Source organism: Sceloporus occidentalis, unplaced genomic scaffold, assembly GCF_023333645.1.
Source record: "Sceloporus occidentalis isolate IW3139 unplaced genomic scaffold, rSceOcc1.0.p SCAF_238, whole genome shotgun sequence".
In the NCBI taxonomy this organism is placed as follows: Eukaryota; Metazoa; Chordata; class Lepidosauria; order Squamata; family Phrynosomatidae; genus Sceloporus; species Sceloporus occidentalis.
This window is the reverse complement of record NW_028317218.1, coordinates 1,124,148-1,142,167: the sequence shown is the minus strand read 5'-3', so window position 1 is coordinate 1,142,167 and position 18,020 is coordinate 1,124,148. Positions and strand designations below refer to the sequence as shown.

Here is an 18,020-nt window from a genome sequence, read left to right as displayed (position 1 = left end):
TACCCATTTCTTGCTAACATGTTGACACTGGATCTATTTTTCCTCCCCATGCTTACATGTACGCTTTATAATTGTTTCCGATTTTCTGGACCCGGATGTCGTATTTGGAATCGATGAAAGGCTCGGTGGTTACGTAGGTTTTGGCCATTGCCACGACGCTCGCGATGTCCTGGAAGTCATACTGATTGTCGACCTTCACCTGAAGACAACAGAGAAGGAAACGCTTAGAGAAGCAAAGTCACCCGGGTCAACCTGCGATCGCGCCAGGAAAATGTATAGATCAAGAGAAATGACCCCAAAACACAAGCCCCCCTTTCCCTTTGCCTATACACCGGCTTCCAACCCTGCCAGCAGTGTGTAGATCAACTTTCTAAAATTCCTTTACTGTATTGGGCTGTAATACCCCCACTGGGAGTCAGGTATCTACTACCCCTTCCTTAAGTCATACATCTAGCTGTAAATACAAATTGCCCCCCCCTCCCCAGTGTTTAACCCCTTTACGTATTTCTGTCCCCCCTTTCCATTTGCCCTTCTAGACGCCTTTCCTGGCGTGTTTTTGTTAGACACATTGGGTTTTGCAGTTTGCGTTCCATCTGTAAGCACAGTTTAGGTTACAAAGCCCACAGGATACAGACATTCTACAATAACTGCTAAAAAAAAGCAGAGCACAACACAGCCCATCTGGCCAAGAGTGATAGGAGTGTTTTTAGTTGGACCGGCAGACCTTTCTATATCCAGCTTCCAGAGAATAAAAGTAAAATGATAGAAATTGTGATTATCTCGTGGAATAAAAGTAACATTACGACAGACGCTGGACGGGTTCTAAATGAGCTGAAAAGCCACAACATTGTCTTTATTTATTATTATTTATTATATTATTTTTATTTATTTATTTTTTTAGACAACAATGAAACTTCGACGGATTCTGTCCCAGCATTTACTGTAACAATTTCCTCCTTTATCCGGCGGAACACTTTCCAGAAACTTTGTTTCAAATATATTCACATAATGCTTTTCAGCTACAGTTCCCGAAGAGTCGTAAAGGTTATATTCACTGCATGACCACTGGTGAGATTCTTAATGGGATCGGCATACGGCTCCTGAATCTAAGACGAGACCAACGACTGATTAAGGTTTGAGTCTTTAAAGCAGGAGATACGGGCAGACTAGACGGGGGGCCGATCTGCCGGCAGGTTCTATGTTTCTTCAATTAACTGAACCAATTGAGGCTTCACCTGTACTCAAGCAGGGTTATCTTTTAAAGGGACACTCCAGTTGACCGATGGTAAGTATATCACGTGTAAATGCCTGTGGGGGTATTCTGCAGGATCCCCTATATATTTGGAGGGGGGCACCATGCTAATTTAAAGGGACCCCTCGGCTATTGTATGCATTAAGGTGTTTTGGTTCAATAATCCCCTCTTTTTATACGTTGTTTCTTTATACACCGCAAATGACTTCATTTCTGTATGAATGTCCGATCCCGTCTTTGCGGTTTGTAAGCCTGCCAGGGATTAAGGATTCCTCTCATTAGTGTTGTGCGTCATCGAGGAAAGTTCCCCGACACGTGAGGCTGGGACACAAGGGACCGAAAGCATGCGGTCCGAGGTGCCGTTCGCCCCAAAAATAGGAAAGGGAGAGGAAAAAAATGTCTTGGAATTGATCCGGCGCGCTGAAGAATGGAAGGATTACAGGACGTGATGTGAAAAGTCGCTTTGAAAAGGGGCATTTACATTTTTTTTCCATGTGAAGATCCACATGAAACATATAGAAATATATTTCCTGGCCCCATTCGGCCCCCGTCTAGTCTGCCTCGTTTAGCTGCTGTAAAGACTCAAACCTTAATCAGTCATCGGTCTCGTCTTAGATTCAGGAGCCTAAGATCCTGTGCATGTTTAAATCCCCTTGCTGTATTACCCTCTACCACTTCTGCTGGGAGGCTGTTCCACAAATCTACCACCCTCTCAGTGTAGTAAAACTCCCTTATATTACAGGAGATTCCATACCAACTGAAAAATGAAATACCAAAGAGGCCAGTCCCTCTTTGGTTGCCCGATCCCTGATCCTCTCTCTCCTCCTCTGATCCTCTCTTTCCTCCCCTGATGCCCCTCTCTCCTCCCCTGATGCCCCTTTTTTGTAGGAGCTCAGAATGTTTGCTGGGTATGAGGGTATCACAGGGTTCTTCAGCCCGGGGGGCGCTGTCCGTCATTGACCCATCGGACATTGGTTAGTCCGGCCCTGCTTAGCCATTGTTGGCCAACGTGGGATTTAAAGCCCATCTCCTCCCCGTAACATGTGGTCTGATTTATCACGGAGTGGACTTTGTCAGAAAGTTATTTTTAACGGTATCTTTGGGGCTCGGACTATCTAAACAGACCGGCAGCTGGGAAAACACCGCCGGCGACCCGCTTTGTTTTCTTATACGTAGGAGGCTGTCGATGACATCACTAAGAAGAGGAGTCCGGGTTTGGGAGTTATTTATGGGATGACACTGGGAAAAGAAGGTCAGGACGGCAACGGCCGGCCCATCAAAAAAAACAAAAACGATTATGAAAACGTTGACCTCTGTTGCTATAACGATGCGGAATAAAAGTCCTCTAATGTGGAAAAACACTTCATATTAAGAATGTTAACATCGTACTTAGAATCTGGCAGCGTTCCACCTCGTACACATCCGAAGTGCTTCTCAGATTAGCGGCCGGGCGGATCGGCGGGTATTTTTTTTATCCGCAAAAAAATTGCCAGAAGAGCTTGCGATTTATTTTTTGGTGTCTCAGGAACGAAGGGCAAATGTCACCTTGAAATTAAACCGTAACTGAGATCCATCTGTCACATTGTTATTATCTTTATCCTAATGTCTCATTTTAATGTTATTCTTGAGGGATATTCATGCAAATTTTCATTAACTCCCATGATCCTCAGTGGCGTGTTCTGGCTTCAGTGTTCAGGCTGCCTAACAGGAAGCTAGTTGCCCCCCAACACGATGGAGGACCCCGCCGAGTGGGCACAGCGTCCGAAGTTTATATCCGTCACACGCGTCACAGTTGGGGGTTATGATCCTTTAGTAGAGATAGAATTGGAATCCTATCCACAGTTCAAACAGGAAGTTGTATTCCACTTCCTGGACTCTCCCTATCCACAGCTCAAACAGGAAGTTGTATTCCACTTTCTAGACTCTCCCTATCCGCAGCTCAAACAGGAAGTTGTATTCCACTTCCTGGACTCCCGATATTGTGTTCCTCTGCAAACTTCCTTTATTTATTTTATTTATGTAAATATTTTTGGAACCGGCCCTTAGAATTACCCAGCGGTATTAAGGGGCCGCAGTCCTTAGGGCCACAAGACGGCAGACTCAGATACTCGATAGACTCGGACTCCCATTTTGACATGGGAGGAGCTAAACAGTGGCCCCACCCACTCCCGCTAACACCAGGACCACATCCTCGATAGTATGAGAGCCTGTAGCGGCCAAAAAGCAGCCATGTTGATTTTATTGAATAACCAGAATAAAAGCAATCTAATAAAGCTGTAGATGTTCGCTGTCTCTCTCGGGCGCTCTCCGCCTGTCTCTTTTGCTTTATTTTTTTGTATCTGTTGATTTAATAAATCAGACACAGAACCAGCGTTTTATAATTTAATAGAGCGAAGAGCGATCATTGTGCACAGACAAAGCGCGCAGTGTTCCTCGCTCGGTCTGGAGCGTAAATGCCACTTGCTGACCCCGACCGATGGGGCGTTCGGCCTCTTTGCACACACATGACGGCTTTGTTGCCCCGCTAGACATGCATGGGAAGATCGCGGGAGGACCCATAATTCCCATAAATAAATAAGGGTAAAGAAAAGGGCACGCGACCGGTGGAGAGGGGGGTGAGCAATGAATCCGGACTCTCTTTGAGGGCGAAAACATTCATCGGGCAGGTACCGGAGGACAACTCGTGCGCTGCCTTCTGCGTCTTCATTAAAATATCCATCATTTATCCAAATTATTTTAACTGGCCAAAGAGGGGCACTTTTGCTATAGGGGGTGTAGTTAGAGGGGGCACAACTTTTCCCAAATTTTTTATGTGACTTTATGCCCTATCGCTGGGTATTCGTGTAACTGAGTGGGGCGTTTAGAAGAATAATGGGGTTTATTTACCCCCATTTGATTTATAAAGCCGTTCCCTGCTGTTTCTATACACATTATTGGGGCTTTTAGGGCTGTAGAACCCTGAGATGCCCTCAAAGCCAGCAAACATTCTGACTTCCTAGAAAAGAGGGGCACCAGGGGAGGAAAAAGAGGATCAGAGGAGGAAAGAGGGGCATCAGGGGAGGAAAGAGGGGCATAGGAGTTTGGGGCACAAAGTAATATGGTATATTTGGCTACCGTTAGCGGAAATAGAGTTTTCAATAACTATATAATAAGGATGTTGCTACATCAAATCCGTAATACACACAATAAAGTAAGGATCATTTTAGTCCTTTTAAACGGTCCTTACATACAATTTCCACACAAACCGACGCTGTGTAATTAACGTACCCCTTACCTTTCCCATTCCGGCGTGAGCGTGTCCCATCTTGACCACCACAGGGAAGCTTGGAGTCGTTAACTAAAAAACAAGCATATGAGAAACTCACAGTAAATATCGGCTCTTATACCGGAAACAATTAAAAGGACAGTTACAGAAATCCTCGTATTTACCCTGAACGCGGGGTCACCCACATCCTTACCATAGCAGACTTTTACCTATGTCCCAATATATGATACGGTTCTGTCCCCAGGGCCGGACTGAGCCCTCATGTTCTACATTGGAACATAGAATGTAAAGCGCTGTGTACACAACACGCAGGTGTAAAAGATGTTCCAAAAATATACCCATAAGTAGCACAGATCGAAACACCGTCACGTACTCCACTAAAACTGTCACGTACTCCACTAAAACTGTCACGTACTCCACTACAAAAAACAAATTTTTGTAACAATCATAAAAGTAACAGCCCATCAACCACGTTGGCCTTTGTAACCCAACGACTGTTACAAAAATGTGAGCAATTTGAAGAGCGATTACGACGTACGGGTAAAATAATGGTGGTGGAATATGGGTTACAAAAGCGCATGTTATACACGTCCCACGAACGTGAGCATATGTGGCTCCGTCCACCAAGCTGGGCTGTGGGCCAAGTTGACTTTAATGGTGACGTATCTCAGGAAAGACCAGAGGCTCAATGTGGAGCTGCCGGTGCCAACCAACCCACCTTAAGCCGGCTCTGATCGGCTTCCCCTAAAGAAGGGACACAACCTTGGGACAGTTTCCCTTTAATTCATATCATGGGTGTGGATTCCGCTACCGTACCCACTTTGTCCCACTGCAAGGTCCCCCAACTTGACCTAAGACCCGCTATCTACTGTGCGGTGGGACCTTAGGACTGAAGGATGCCTTTGATACCGCTCAATGGTTCCGTCTGCTTCGAGGAACGTCCACATTCATTTCAAAATCATATAGGAAAAACATCACCGGGCGGTCGCCGCTTGGGGGGGGCGATTGGTATTGATTTATTCAGATTGACGGATTCTTTCTCTAAGGAAATGCATGACATCCTGAACGATCTGTCTGACGACAGATTAATGTCCTTGACAAGCGTTTCTTGGGGCTGTGTGAATTTATACCGACAGAAACCACTGTTTTCATAATGTAGGAATTTATAGCCTTGTTTATTTTAATTTACCCCCCCCCCGGTACACCTTAGGGAGCAAGTTCCTGTGACCTTTGCCCAAAGCAGGGTGGTAGTCATTGTTTAGAGAGGACAGTTCTGTAGAACCCATATTAATCTCTTAATCTGCCCAATTCGTAGGTTTAGCCCCGGCTTCCTCTGCTCTTAGAAAGCTTGTTAAATTATAGGGAATACATCGTTTTACTCGCATTATAGCACTTTTATTTATTCTGTAACCACCTTATTGAAGTAGATGTTTTCGAAACAGGTCTGTGCTTGGACGGTGCCAGGCTCTGCGCCCGCAGGGAAGTAATGTCATCTGCTCAGTGTCAGGTGGAGGTCAGCGAGCCCGGCAGATCTCATCATCCAGATGAACACCGGCCTGAAGGCATCATATCTACAGTTCATGGCTTGGTTCTCTTCCTCTTAAGGCGTTGTTTTCCAGCTGATCGGTCCTCCCTCTGCTCGTGATGTGCCATAAACGAGATCGCGAAGATCATGGGATGACAGGTATTGTCATTAAAGGTGTTCTTGAAGAATACATATTAAAGAACTTTGTGCGTCAGTTAATGTGTTCTCATGTTTAGTAGAAGCTGCAGCGTTCCTCAGCAGGCTGACTTTTTGCGTCATCTAGTGGCACGAAAACGCTCCCATTAAAATCAACAGGAGCACTTTTTTAGCATGCGCCCCCCCCAACCCCAGTGTTCGCCGAGCCAGTGATAGAGCTGACTGGTGGTAAGAAATGTCTTCAACTGGAATGCAAGTCAAGTACCTGGGGGGTCCACATAAACATTTAAAGGGACCACTCAGCTAATGTTAAAGGGTGGGCTGTCCCTTTAAAAAGCATATATAATGGTTTCAAACTCCAGGCCATCGAGTAGTGAGAACAGATCGGCCATAAACCTTACATTTTTATAATTTCTTTCACTTTCTTTTTCCTTTTGCTGCACAGAAGAATTCGCGAAAGATCCTCTTTAACTCGGCAATGACGGGGCGGCACCTGTGATATATCCCAGAGCCCTTGAACTTTGATAGGACGTCGTGGGGTTTCCCGTGTCGAGAGGTAGGAGAGGCTCGGTACTTTCCAGCCAGACAGCAGAGGTCATCGAGTGTCTAATCCGTCTAATGGGTTTTCCTCTTTAACAGCCGCTTACATAAACCTACTTGGAATTGTGTTTCGGAGGTAGGTTTAATAATATAAATATAATATTGTCTTTTTTTGTTTTTTTTTATTACCCATTGTTTTCTTATAGACTGCAATGATGTCACCACAGTCCTGGAAATGCTGTCTCAAGCCCAAGGAGACACCATGTGCCCACAGACGAAGCTTTTACGCAAGGTGGTTGGCTGGCTTTTAAAATATATTACCGTAAAATAATTACCGAATGGCCAGGAGCTGGGCCTGGTCCCAAAAAAGTAATGGTAGCCCCTAGGCCAACTAGTCCTACGAAGGCAGGCCGAGAGGGGCGGCAAATAGATAACAGAGCCCATAGTCCTATTATCCTGACCCAGGGCACTGTCCTAGCCGTCCTGTACGACTTACCTCTACGACGGTCTACCATGGGATATGATGTCATATTCCAAGAGCCTAAGGTCACGATATAGTGACCCAAGAGGGCCAGTGAGCCAAGAGGAGTTTAATTGCCCCAAGAACCTAAGGTCACGATATAGTGACCCAAGAGGGCCAGTGAGCCAAGAGGAGTTTAATTGCCCCAAGAACCTAAGGTCACGATATAGTGACCCAAGAGGGCCAGTGACCCAAGAGGAGTTTAATCGCCCAAGAGGCCGATCTCCATCCAAGTTCTGCGGTAGAGGTGCTTCTGCCCCCATGAAATTGCCACCATCATCCTAGTCTGCCGGGCTCCCTGTAGGGCCACTGCTCAATAGAACAGTATGGAAGGCTGCAGCTTCTCCCTAAGGTAGGTATAATGGTATATATATATTTTTTTTTTTCAACTTGTCTGTTCATCGTTTTGTTCTGTTGTATCAGCGGAATCGACAGACAGGTATAGCGTGATTTATCTTTATGATACTTTGTGTACTCTTAACAATTACCTTAGACATTGTATCTCTTAACCTCTCTCGCCCTTCTGTTATCTTTTTTTGATTTCTTGTGAATTAATTATTCTTCGGAATAACAAAAAAAATAATCTGTAGGATCTATAAAAAAAATGCACTTTTATTTATTCCGTGAACTTTTCCATAGAAATGATTTCTTCCCCATTTAGCCCCCTTTGCTGTAGAGAGAGCCCATTCGCCTCTTAGGGTCCGTGACCTGCTGAATCATTGGGTGGGAACTGCGCCTAATGATCCGGAAATCTGCGGATCGCATGTCTGTGACAGTGAGCTGTCAGGGGTCTTCCTCGGGGACGGCCCACGCCGTGGGTCACTCCGTGTTTGTCTTATTTTGGGAAGTGATTGTGATTCATGGTCTGCCGTCTGACTCATGGTGGGAATCCAGAAGTAATATAACGAGGACTTATAAGGTCCAGACAGAAATCTGTACCCCCTTAATAAAAGAAAATTCAACTCTTTCTTACCAAAAAAATAAATAATATTTTTACGATTAACCAGATTGTTATTTCCTGTAATGCTGGGTCTTTTGTATTGGAAGCAAATTTCATTTGAAGTCATAGCTGGTGGTTTTCCGCACAACTTAATTGAACTGCCTGCAGCTCGTGATTCCCAGGGTCCTTAAGTCCTGAGACTTTATTTAATGATTATCTGAGCATCCTAACTGGTGCTTTTCTCACTCCTATATCACAGCTGAAACTCCTGCTTGAATACAGGTGACTCCGTGCAGAATATCTTCTCCTGCCCGGCCATTGATGTCTTAGGGGTCTTTATTAGAACCGGCTGCCACTACAAGCGAGCCGCTACAATCTGAATAAAACAGTCTCAGGGTTGGCTCATCTAGATTGTAAACCAGTGCGCAGGTCCTTCTTCAGCTGCTGTATCTGTCGTCTTAGTCCGTGAAATCTAGTTTTGCCATCCCCTTTGAAAGTATGATCAATAAGAAGCCCCGTGTAACTTGTCGGCACTATATAAATAAAATATAATGATAATAATAGTAATGGATACAGTGTGTATATTGCTTTGAAATGAAATCCCACCGCTGCCACCAACACTTTCCTTGCTCAAAGCGACAAAAGTGACATCATAGATTCTCCGTTGGGTCAATAGATGGGACGGGTGATTCCACTGTGGTCATGGCCTCCTTCTACTCTTCATTGTTGGCATATCTACATACAATCAGCTCATACATGTGATGCGTGTGACACCAAAGTAACTTAATATACATCCTAACCCCAGTACGCAGTCCCGATGGATTATTATGGTAAAGTTCTCTTTTTGAATGCTTTTAAAAACAATAATAAAGTGTACGGTACACGGCCACGCTTTTTTGGGAGTGGAGGGTGACCTCATGCATAGATCTGATTCACTTCACATTCTGTGACCGGTCCAGACCACTCCACCCTCCGTCTGCATGTCTCGCTGACATGGCTGAAACGCGCGGGTGTGTGTGGGGGGGGGACGTGTCATGCTACACGCTGGCCGCGTTGCTACGATGTTACCAGCCGCGCGTGTATGAAATGCGAGCTCTGTTCCCTTTAACAAATTGAGTCATTATTTTTTTTTTTGTTTTTAAGAAAACCCTTTTGTGGATGCGGCGGATTCTGCCGGTGCCAGTCCTTTTTAGCCAGTGTGGAAAGTTTTAGCTCATACGGTGTAGAAAGTAAATAACCCCTTTGGCGATAGAAAACCTGACAATTTAGTCATTGTGTTCCTTGAGGTTTCCCGAACGCGTGTTAGCAAACGTGGAGATGTTCCAGCCGGTGGAAAAACAGAACGTTGGGAAAGTTTGCAGACCCGTGCTCCGTGTCCATCGCTGTCTGTGTCTATAGTTAAAGGGACACTGCAGCCATCCTATGCACTTTAATGTATATGACAGCTGTGTGGCCCCTTTAAATGGCATAGTGCCCCCCCCCCTTGCCAATGTATGGAAGCGTTCCGCAGAATCCCTTCATGGGCATTTGCCCCTTTTCTCCATTCCCAGGTATTGGCCACTCAGGAGATGCGTTTCGCCAAGTGTTCCATGGGTGCTTTCCTGCCTCTGATTGGCTGCTTCAAGGACCTGTCGGGGAGACGGTAACGTTCCAACGTCTGCCCGGAGAAAGAAGAAACTGACCCAGAGACCCAAACCCAGAGAGTCCCCGGATACGTCTACAGGGCAGCAATCATTTTTAATTTCGATATATACGCCATACACCCCGTCTTTCAAGCTGCCATTGGAGACGTTCAAATTGTATATTACAACAGAAAAAAATGTTCGCAGGAGCTTACAATCAAATAACAACTACAATCAAGCTTTCCCTTTGAGACTGGATGGGGCAATAATTTTTCTCTCCCCGGAAATTCTCGGTTTCTGTGATAAGCAGATTGGGGAAAATCAGGTTTTAGGTTTAGGTTGTTTTTTTTACCAGATACTTTAACTTTTAAGTAACGTTTTTCTTTCTGGGTGGAGAGCTGCGTTTCCAGCATGTCCTACCCCTTGGCAGATTTGAGAAACTACCCTACACATGTTTTGTGTTATCACACGTTGCCCTCGTGGTGTCGAAATCTTCCAAACTACCCCCACGAAATGACCCAAACCTTGTTTATTTCAAAGTAGCCAAAGTTGCCTTTAATCCGTCTCAGCTGCCGTGTAGCTGTTTCTACGAGCGAAAATACTACGTGCTTTACAAAGAATAATTAAGACAACCTTCCAAAGTGTCCTGCTTTTCGCAGGACAGTCCTGATTTTTGGGAACTGCCCTGCTGTCCTGCTTTTGTGAGCAGTGAGGATCATGGGCCAGTTTGGGGAGATCCTTTGGGGATGTCCATTGGAGATCCCACCTGGCCACCTTGCGACGATCACAAGCTTGGGGGTTTTGTAACCCCCCCTAAAAAAACCACAGCTTCCACTGTATGACTATAAACAGACACTTTATATCACATGTATCACTCGAAGTTTTAAGACGGGTTCTATCATACTTCCTGCCCAAATTCCAAAGCTTTTACTCATCAACGAAAGAGAAAAAAGAAAAACAATTAAGAAGTCCAAAATGTTATTGTAATTAGATTCGGATGGTTTGCTCACCTTTGGCACAAGGCCAAGGTCATTTTGTACAGAAATTCCAGAAGATGTAGTCACAGGAAAGTAAGATCGAGCCGATGACCGGTAAACAGCAGGCCTGGTATGGAGACGGTGGAAGCAAACCACAGCCACCCCTCCGCACCCTGCATTAGAGAAGGATGACGCTGGCCCACGTAGACTTTCTCTCTACCAATGGTGAGACCCCCTATATGCTATACCAGGGGTGTCCAACCTATGGCCCTCCAGCTGCTGCAGGACTACATCTCCTATACTCCTCAGCCAGCCCCTTAGCTGAAAGAGCATTATGGGAGATGTAGTCCTGCGGCAGCTGGAGGGCCGCAGGTTGGACACCCTTGTGCTATACCCTCTATGTACCATTTAAACCTGACTTCTGGCTCTATTGCCTTCTTCTCCGTTGGATTCCTGGTGGGATCACTGGATGGAATTGCTCTTGTAGTGGCGTCCATGTCTGTTGTTTGTTATTAATGGTGGTCCCGTTTAATATAAAGTTAATTCGTATAAATATAAGGGTTGCAGTCATAGTTTAGGGGTCCCATGGGGACCTGGTAACTTCTTCCCTATTTGCCAGATGGTTGGAGCAGTAGATGTGGATCTCCTACGCACAAAACTCTTCTCTTGGCTCCTTCAAAGGACATCCATGCTGGTCAGCTGCTCCCCACCGCTATACATTATGGTAGAAAGGTTTGGGGGGGGGGGGGGGGTTGCTCCAGCTAAGGAGGACCTGACCATGTTCAGGCTAAAGGGTCTGGCTGCTTTGGCTGACCTCTAGACCTATTAACAATGTAACAAATATTATCTTACAAAGCATAATGGGGTAAAAAGACTTTCGGAACACATCCCGAAAAATAATATTATTTTAAAACAAAAATATTATCCTTTTTTCCCCCATTTTGGAATATTACAAATATTATTTGAAAATGATGGAATGAAAGCTAATATTTTTTATTCTAAAAAAATGTAATATAATAATAAAAACGCATCAGTAACTTTCCGAACCCTACCTGTCCCCTACCGAGAAAAATTAACTACTTGCCACCTGATTGTAATGATTCCTCCTCCCTAATAAGTTGCCCCTCCTCTTTTGTAGATTCTGATTGGTTCGGTAAGCCTTAGAAGGCGGAGCAAGGAGAAAAAAAGGTAAACTAAGGACAGGGATGTAGTTAATTATATAGCCTTTGTCAATTAAAGGGACTGCCCTGAAACAGCCGCGTCAAACATGAGTACTTTTAATCAACATTTTGCTTTGGTTAATTGTGTGGATCACTGGTCTGCTTCTTCCGGTGTGTAACGTAAGGAAGATTTACTTTACAGAGGTTGGTAGATACATGGCTCAGCCTCCAAGCAGAAGTGGTAGAGGGTAATACAGTGAGGGGATTAAACATGCATGGGATAGACCTACGGCTCCTGAATCTAAGACGAGACCAACGACTGATTAAGGTTTGAGTCTTTACAGCAGGAGAAACGGGCGACTAGACGGGGGCCGATTCTATGTTTCTATGAATATCGATATCGATTGGCAAAATGTTTAAATTTTAGCATCTTTCGCACCACGTTTGGCTCTTTCTGCCCGGCTTTCCGGCTGTTCCGAGGATCGCGGGGGAAAAAAAGGTATTTTTTTGATCTGTAGTAAAAGCCAACGCAATTTTATCCGTCGCTGGGGATTATCATGTTGAGTGAGGACATCTGACGTATCTTCATCCACAGGGAGGAACTGGGGCAAAAGGGTCGCTTGGCGAAGGGGGAGAGAGGTTATTTCGCAAGCGTCTAAATTTAGCTCGGAGAAAGGAAAAGAGATTTTTTTTTTCCAGGATTATATTTATAAATCTCTAGAACACCGCGGAACGACCGCGATCCTAAAATAAAATCACGGTGTCGCCTTAAAGCGGCCCTGTCAGCAGTTTTTTTTTTGCTCATTTGAATATTATTCCTGCCTGTAGCGCTTTAGCAAATTAATCAAATAATTTTTTCCTAATCTTCCCTATTTTCATTATTATTTTGCCGACTCATTTTACTGCATTAAATGCGCTTTTCTTGGTTTATTGCTTGCGAGAAGTAAGGAAGGAGGCAAATATAACTGGGATAACTGGAGTATCAGCCACTGGTACTTTGGACATGGACATAATTTGCTTTAAGAGGAATAGCCTCTCAGCAGAGGTGGTAGAGGGTAATACAGTGAGGGGATTTAAACATGCGTGGGATAGACATACGGCTCCTGAATCTAAGACGAGACCAACGACTGATTAAGGTCCGAGTCTGCTAATGGCCCAAACCTTTAAACCTTTTTTGCATCATTTTTCCCCAGAATACTGATTTAGTGACGGCTCCTTTAAAGCATCTCGTAACGGACCCTGATCTCCGGACCCCCAACACACACCGGTATTGAGTATCTGACCATTAGTCTGGTTGATGAATGTGAAGCCGTGTTATGTTTTCCGTGCGTCGCCTCTGTTTATGTTAACGTTACACGCAGGCATTAAATGTCTACAATAGCCCCCGGTAATTTGCCCCTCAGCACCCGAACGGCTCCAATTACCAGACCGGGAGAAAACGATTTCCTGGGTCAATTAACGAGTCGTTTTGGGAAGCAGGAGGAAGACATTAATAAAGACGAAGAATTTAAGGTCACTTTATTGCTGCCTGCGATGTTTTAGACACCAAAGAAAACATAACCGACCCTAATTAATGGGAGCCGCTTGCAAAAATCATTATTTTTATGATTGATCCAAGGGGTTCATCCTCTTAAACTATCCTCTTCCAGAATAACGTTAAATCTTAAACCCTTAATCGTAAGCATTAACGTTTTAGGTATTTAAGACTTAGGTGGGGTCCCTTTAAAGCAACTTTCCAATTTTCCTTAATCCTTTACATTAAATAAGCCTATGGGGTTTACAGATAACAATAATCAACATTTCTATTAGAAGCCCACCTTATTATTATTTATTATTATCTTTTATTTATATAGCGCCAACAGTTTACGCAGCGCTTGTGTGTGCCGTAGGAGGAGTAATCTTAGCTTCTTGTTTTGAGGATCTGCATGATTATTCCTCCCCGTTAAGTTATCTCTTCCCTATCGTTAAGTTGCTGATGGTTGTCGATTGGTTCCGACGCCTTTGTTAGGATGGAGGGAAGAGAAGGGAGATGACTTCATCTATGTTGACCCTGGCAGTAATGGTCCACTCCGATATAGTTTTATTGCTCTAGGGTAAATATCCATGTGCCAATGGTCATGTGACACCAGAAGGTGGAGCAGATATACCAAAAGGACTGAGCAGATCCCCTTGATCCTCCTTGAGTCCATCGGGGTGATCCCTTGACCTGGGTTGTTGACTCGACCTAATGGACAGCTGCCACTTGGTCGGTTACTGAGTCTTGAGGTCCTCAGAATATCAGAATTTGAGGGATGGGTAAACTCTCTCAATGACACAGGATTTAGGCATTTTTCTAACTCCTGAAGAATAGGTCACACGTGTGGAGCGAATACTTCCAGCAAAGAGTTTGTGGCCCCCCAAGCCCAGACTTCGCTCCTCCGCAAGTCTCAGACACACTGCTGTGATAACTGATGGATCTGAGGTCACTTTACAACATGATGACATAATATAAATGCCTTCAGATGAGAAACATGTCTCATACATGGCACCAGGACTCTATGGGACATTAACCTATTCACCACTAATAGTTAGGTTTGGGTATCTATGGGGGGAAAAGGATCTCTAAATTTAATTTTTGTGCTGTAGGAGAGTCAAATTCCCATCATTCTCGGGCAGCTGGAAGTTGAAGTTGTCAATAAGTTGGAATAGCCGAGGTTATCTACCCCTGGGTTTGCAAAATGAAGTTAAACGATTTATAAGATTAAATAGGGTCACAGGGGCAGAATCTTCGGAAAGCACCCCTATCAGACCCCTAGGGTATTATCCTTGTCCGCTGCACCAAACTGGATTAAAGAAACAGTTAAGTATTTTTTTATGATAATGATGATATTAAGAGCATTAAGGATTTTTAGAAAAAGGTTCTATTTTAGTGACACTTTCCCTTTAACAGTCCTGGGCACGTCTCCCTCTAGTGGCGGAAGACTGCAACTGCATCAACAAGAATAAACCTTTCAAAGAGTCTGCATTTTTAACAAAGAAGACTTTTTTCTGCATATCTTCAGCACAGCAGAAGTTTTTACTATAATAAAAAAACCATTACGTAAAAGAGTGAGTTTAAGTAAACATATGGAGGCAGAAAACTAGGGGCAGACTGTGCAGATTACCAGGGATCAACTGCCCCCCGAGGCAAGCGTAGTTTGAATATTTTGGACCACCATGTAGGAATCCTGAGTCTGTTGCTTTTTGGGGAACATCCATCACTGAGGATAAAGGTAAGAGCGGTCCGAGAGGCGCAGGCGGTCATTAATCTATACCAGGTTCACGAAAGCCCTAATCCCCAGGGCTCCGCTTTACTAATCATCATTAGAAAGGGTCGAGGCTACTGGGCGACGTGTCCTGGCCGCAGAAATGTGGAAGACGATAGCCATAGGAGAGAAAAGCCCGGAGCAGGACTTTGTAGGATGGGGTCTTTATCCTTTTTGCTTTCACAGTAGATACATTGTGACCTTGATGTCACCGGCCATCGTATACACTGTAACACATATCATAGCTGAGAGGCCCCTTTAAATTTATGGTGGGGTTCTACAGAATCCCCCCCCCACCATATACATTTACCCATTCCCCAACCACCAGCTTCCCCCACATCATGTGCATGTGCGTCATTGAGTTCATTGAGGGCACTTTCCAGCCACTGATTGGCTGTTTCAAGCAGCCAATCAGTGGCAAGGATCACCAGCCCATGGTGGGGGAGGTGAGCTGCAGGTAAGTACCTAATTATTAAAGTACTCACAGTGCCCACAGTTTTTGCCCCAATCTCAGGGTGAAGGGGCTGATTCTAGGAGTCTGGATCTGACTCCTTCCTATCCTCTCCCCCGTGATCATATATAAGACTCCCTGTTGGTGCTTTTGCTCCCAGTATGTTATGGTTGATATTCCTGCTTGAATACAGGTGAGTTAATTAAGTGTACCTTTTTAATAAAGTCAGGGTTTCCAATGTTTCAAAAGTCTCAGGGTCCGCTCGTTTAGAAGGTTCCCAGGTCTGTCTAGGGGCCCCTATTAATGCACGTAACCCCTTCACCACCAGAATGCGTTTTTTTTTAATGACAGCAGTTCTACATGTCTCATAGCTTCCATGTAACACCCAGCCGCGTGTCCTCTCCGTGTTCTGAACACGCCGTTAATTCTCTTGTATGCTCTGCGTTCTCAGACTCCTGATCCAAGGGTTTGGGTTTAATCCCGAGGAATGGTCCCGGCGCGGCCCGGCTCTTTATAAGTCCAGCCAAGAATTCTCCTCCTGCCGGAGCCGTTTCCCCTCCACCGTACACCGTGTGCCGAGCAGCCGCCCTTTTTATCGTTTTTAAAGGAATAGCGTCTAAAACATTATTATTTAAAAGCAAAGAGCACAACGGATGCTTTATTAAAGCCAAAATCTAAAAATGCATATACTTCTTAACTGTCCCTATTCTGGAGGATCAGTCCCTCTCTTCCAACTCAAATCTATGCCCCTTTTTCCTCCCCTGATGCCCCTCTTTCCCCCCTTGATGACCCCCTTTCCTCCCTGATGCCCCTCTTTTCTAGGAGGTCAGAATGTTTGCTGGGTATGAGGGGATTGCAGGGTTCTACAGCCCTAAAAGCCCTGATAATGTGTATAGGAACAGCAGGGAATGTCTTTAAGATGCTTCTTCCTATACATGCCTAAGTTAGTTACTTAAATAGCTATAAATAGTTTAGAGAATAACATAAAAGTCTGGGTAAAGCCCCACCCCTAAAAGTACCCCCTCTTTGGCCATTTGGAATGTTGGGAGGTATGATGTCATCTTCCAAATAATGTATTTGCTTAGTATAGGATGGAAATATAACTCTTTAGTGGCCCTCTGAGCAAGAACCATTCTATACATTCTATAACAGGATTATTATTATTATTGTCATTAACAATATTTATTATTATTATTATTGTTATTATTATTATCTTTTATTTATATAGCGCCAACAATTCCGGCAGTCCATATGTTCAAAGGACAAATCTAGAATGACTAAGACAGAGACAGACACATTAGGTAAAGAAGGATCTGCGCATAAGAGCTTACAATCTAAATAATTACATATACATATGAAATAATAATCTTTATCACATCTGCTACAGTATTATTTTTTCTAGATTGTAAGCTCTTTGAACAGAGCCGTCCTCACCTTTTGTTTCTCTATGTCCATATGTGATGAGCTACTTGTCATGTCCTGTTAACCCATTGTAGACCTCTGCAGAACATGATAGCGCTATAAGATCAATAAATGATAATATATAGCTCCATCACATTCCACAGCGTGGTACAATGGGATCTATATGAATAACGCATCATAACAGGAAAGAATTGTGCTAATTGCTGGCTGAGGACTGTAGGAGTTGCACACCAATATTTGTGGGGTTACCTATTGGCTGGGAGACATGACTTGATGTCGCTCAACTTCTTATTTTTGGTAAAAAGAACCTGCCGGCAGATCGGCCCCATTCGGCCCCCGTCTAGTCGCCCGTTTCACCTGCTGTAAAGACTCAAACCTTAATCAGTGGTTGGTCTCGTCTTAGATTCAGGAGCTGTATGTCTATCCCATGCATGTTTAATACCCTCACTGTATTACCCTCTACCACTTCTGCTGGGAGGCTGTTCAACTTATGTACCACCCTTCCTTACATTCCATCGAAGCCTCTGACCCTCTAGTGTTAGATTCTGGCCTCTCGTTGTAACATTTCTCCTGCTTTGGAATAAACTCATCTGTACTCAATTTATTGATTTATTTTTGTTTCTTTTAACAGCCGGTTCAAAGTGCGTCGCTCGCTCCCGGGTATAAAACCCGTTTATTACGTCTGCTTTGGAACTTTTCCGCCTCTTAATATAACAGTCCGGGTCGCTGGGGTGCAAATTAACCCTTCATACTGTCAGTAACCCATTGTGTTACTAAGCTAAAAAAAATAATAAAAAATAATAAACCAGACAAAAATTCTGCAGCTGATGAAACGCAGCTACTGCAGAACATCTTGGTGGTCGGAGCTGTCCGCTCCTGAATCAGCTCATTGGCAAATATGTTTTC

At 44.3% G+C, this 18,020-nt stretch overlaps 1 protein-coding gene across 3 annotated transcripts in view; it reads right to left on the bottom strand.

Moving 5' to 3' along the window:
* LOC149276470 (synapsin-3-like) overlaps window positions 1-18,020 on the bottom strand; it is a 66,608-nt gene that overhangs the window by 4,691 nt on the left and 43,897 nt on the right. For all 3 annotated transcript variants that reach the window (XM_089503623.1, XM_089503622.1, XM_089503624.1), the window contains 2 exons: window positions 4,527-4,589; window positions 57-199 (listed from right to left, as the gene is read on the bottom strand). In XM_089503623.1, the coding sequence (XP_089359749.1) occupies window positions 57-199; window positions 4,527-4,589 (206 nt within the window). The remainder of the gene's footprint in view (window positions 1-56; window positions 200-4,526; window positions 4,590-18,020) is intronic.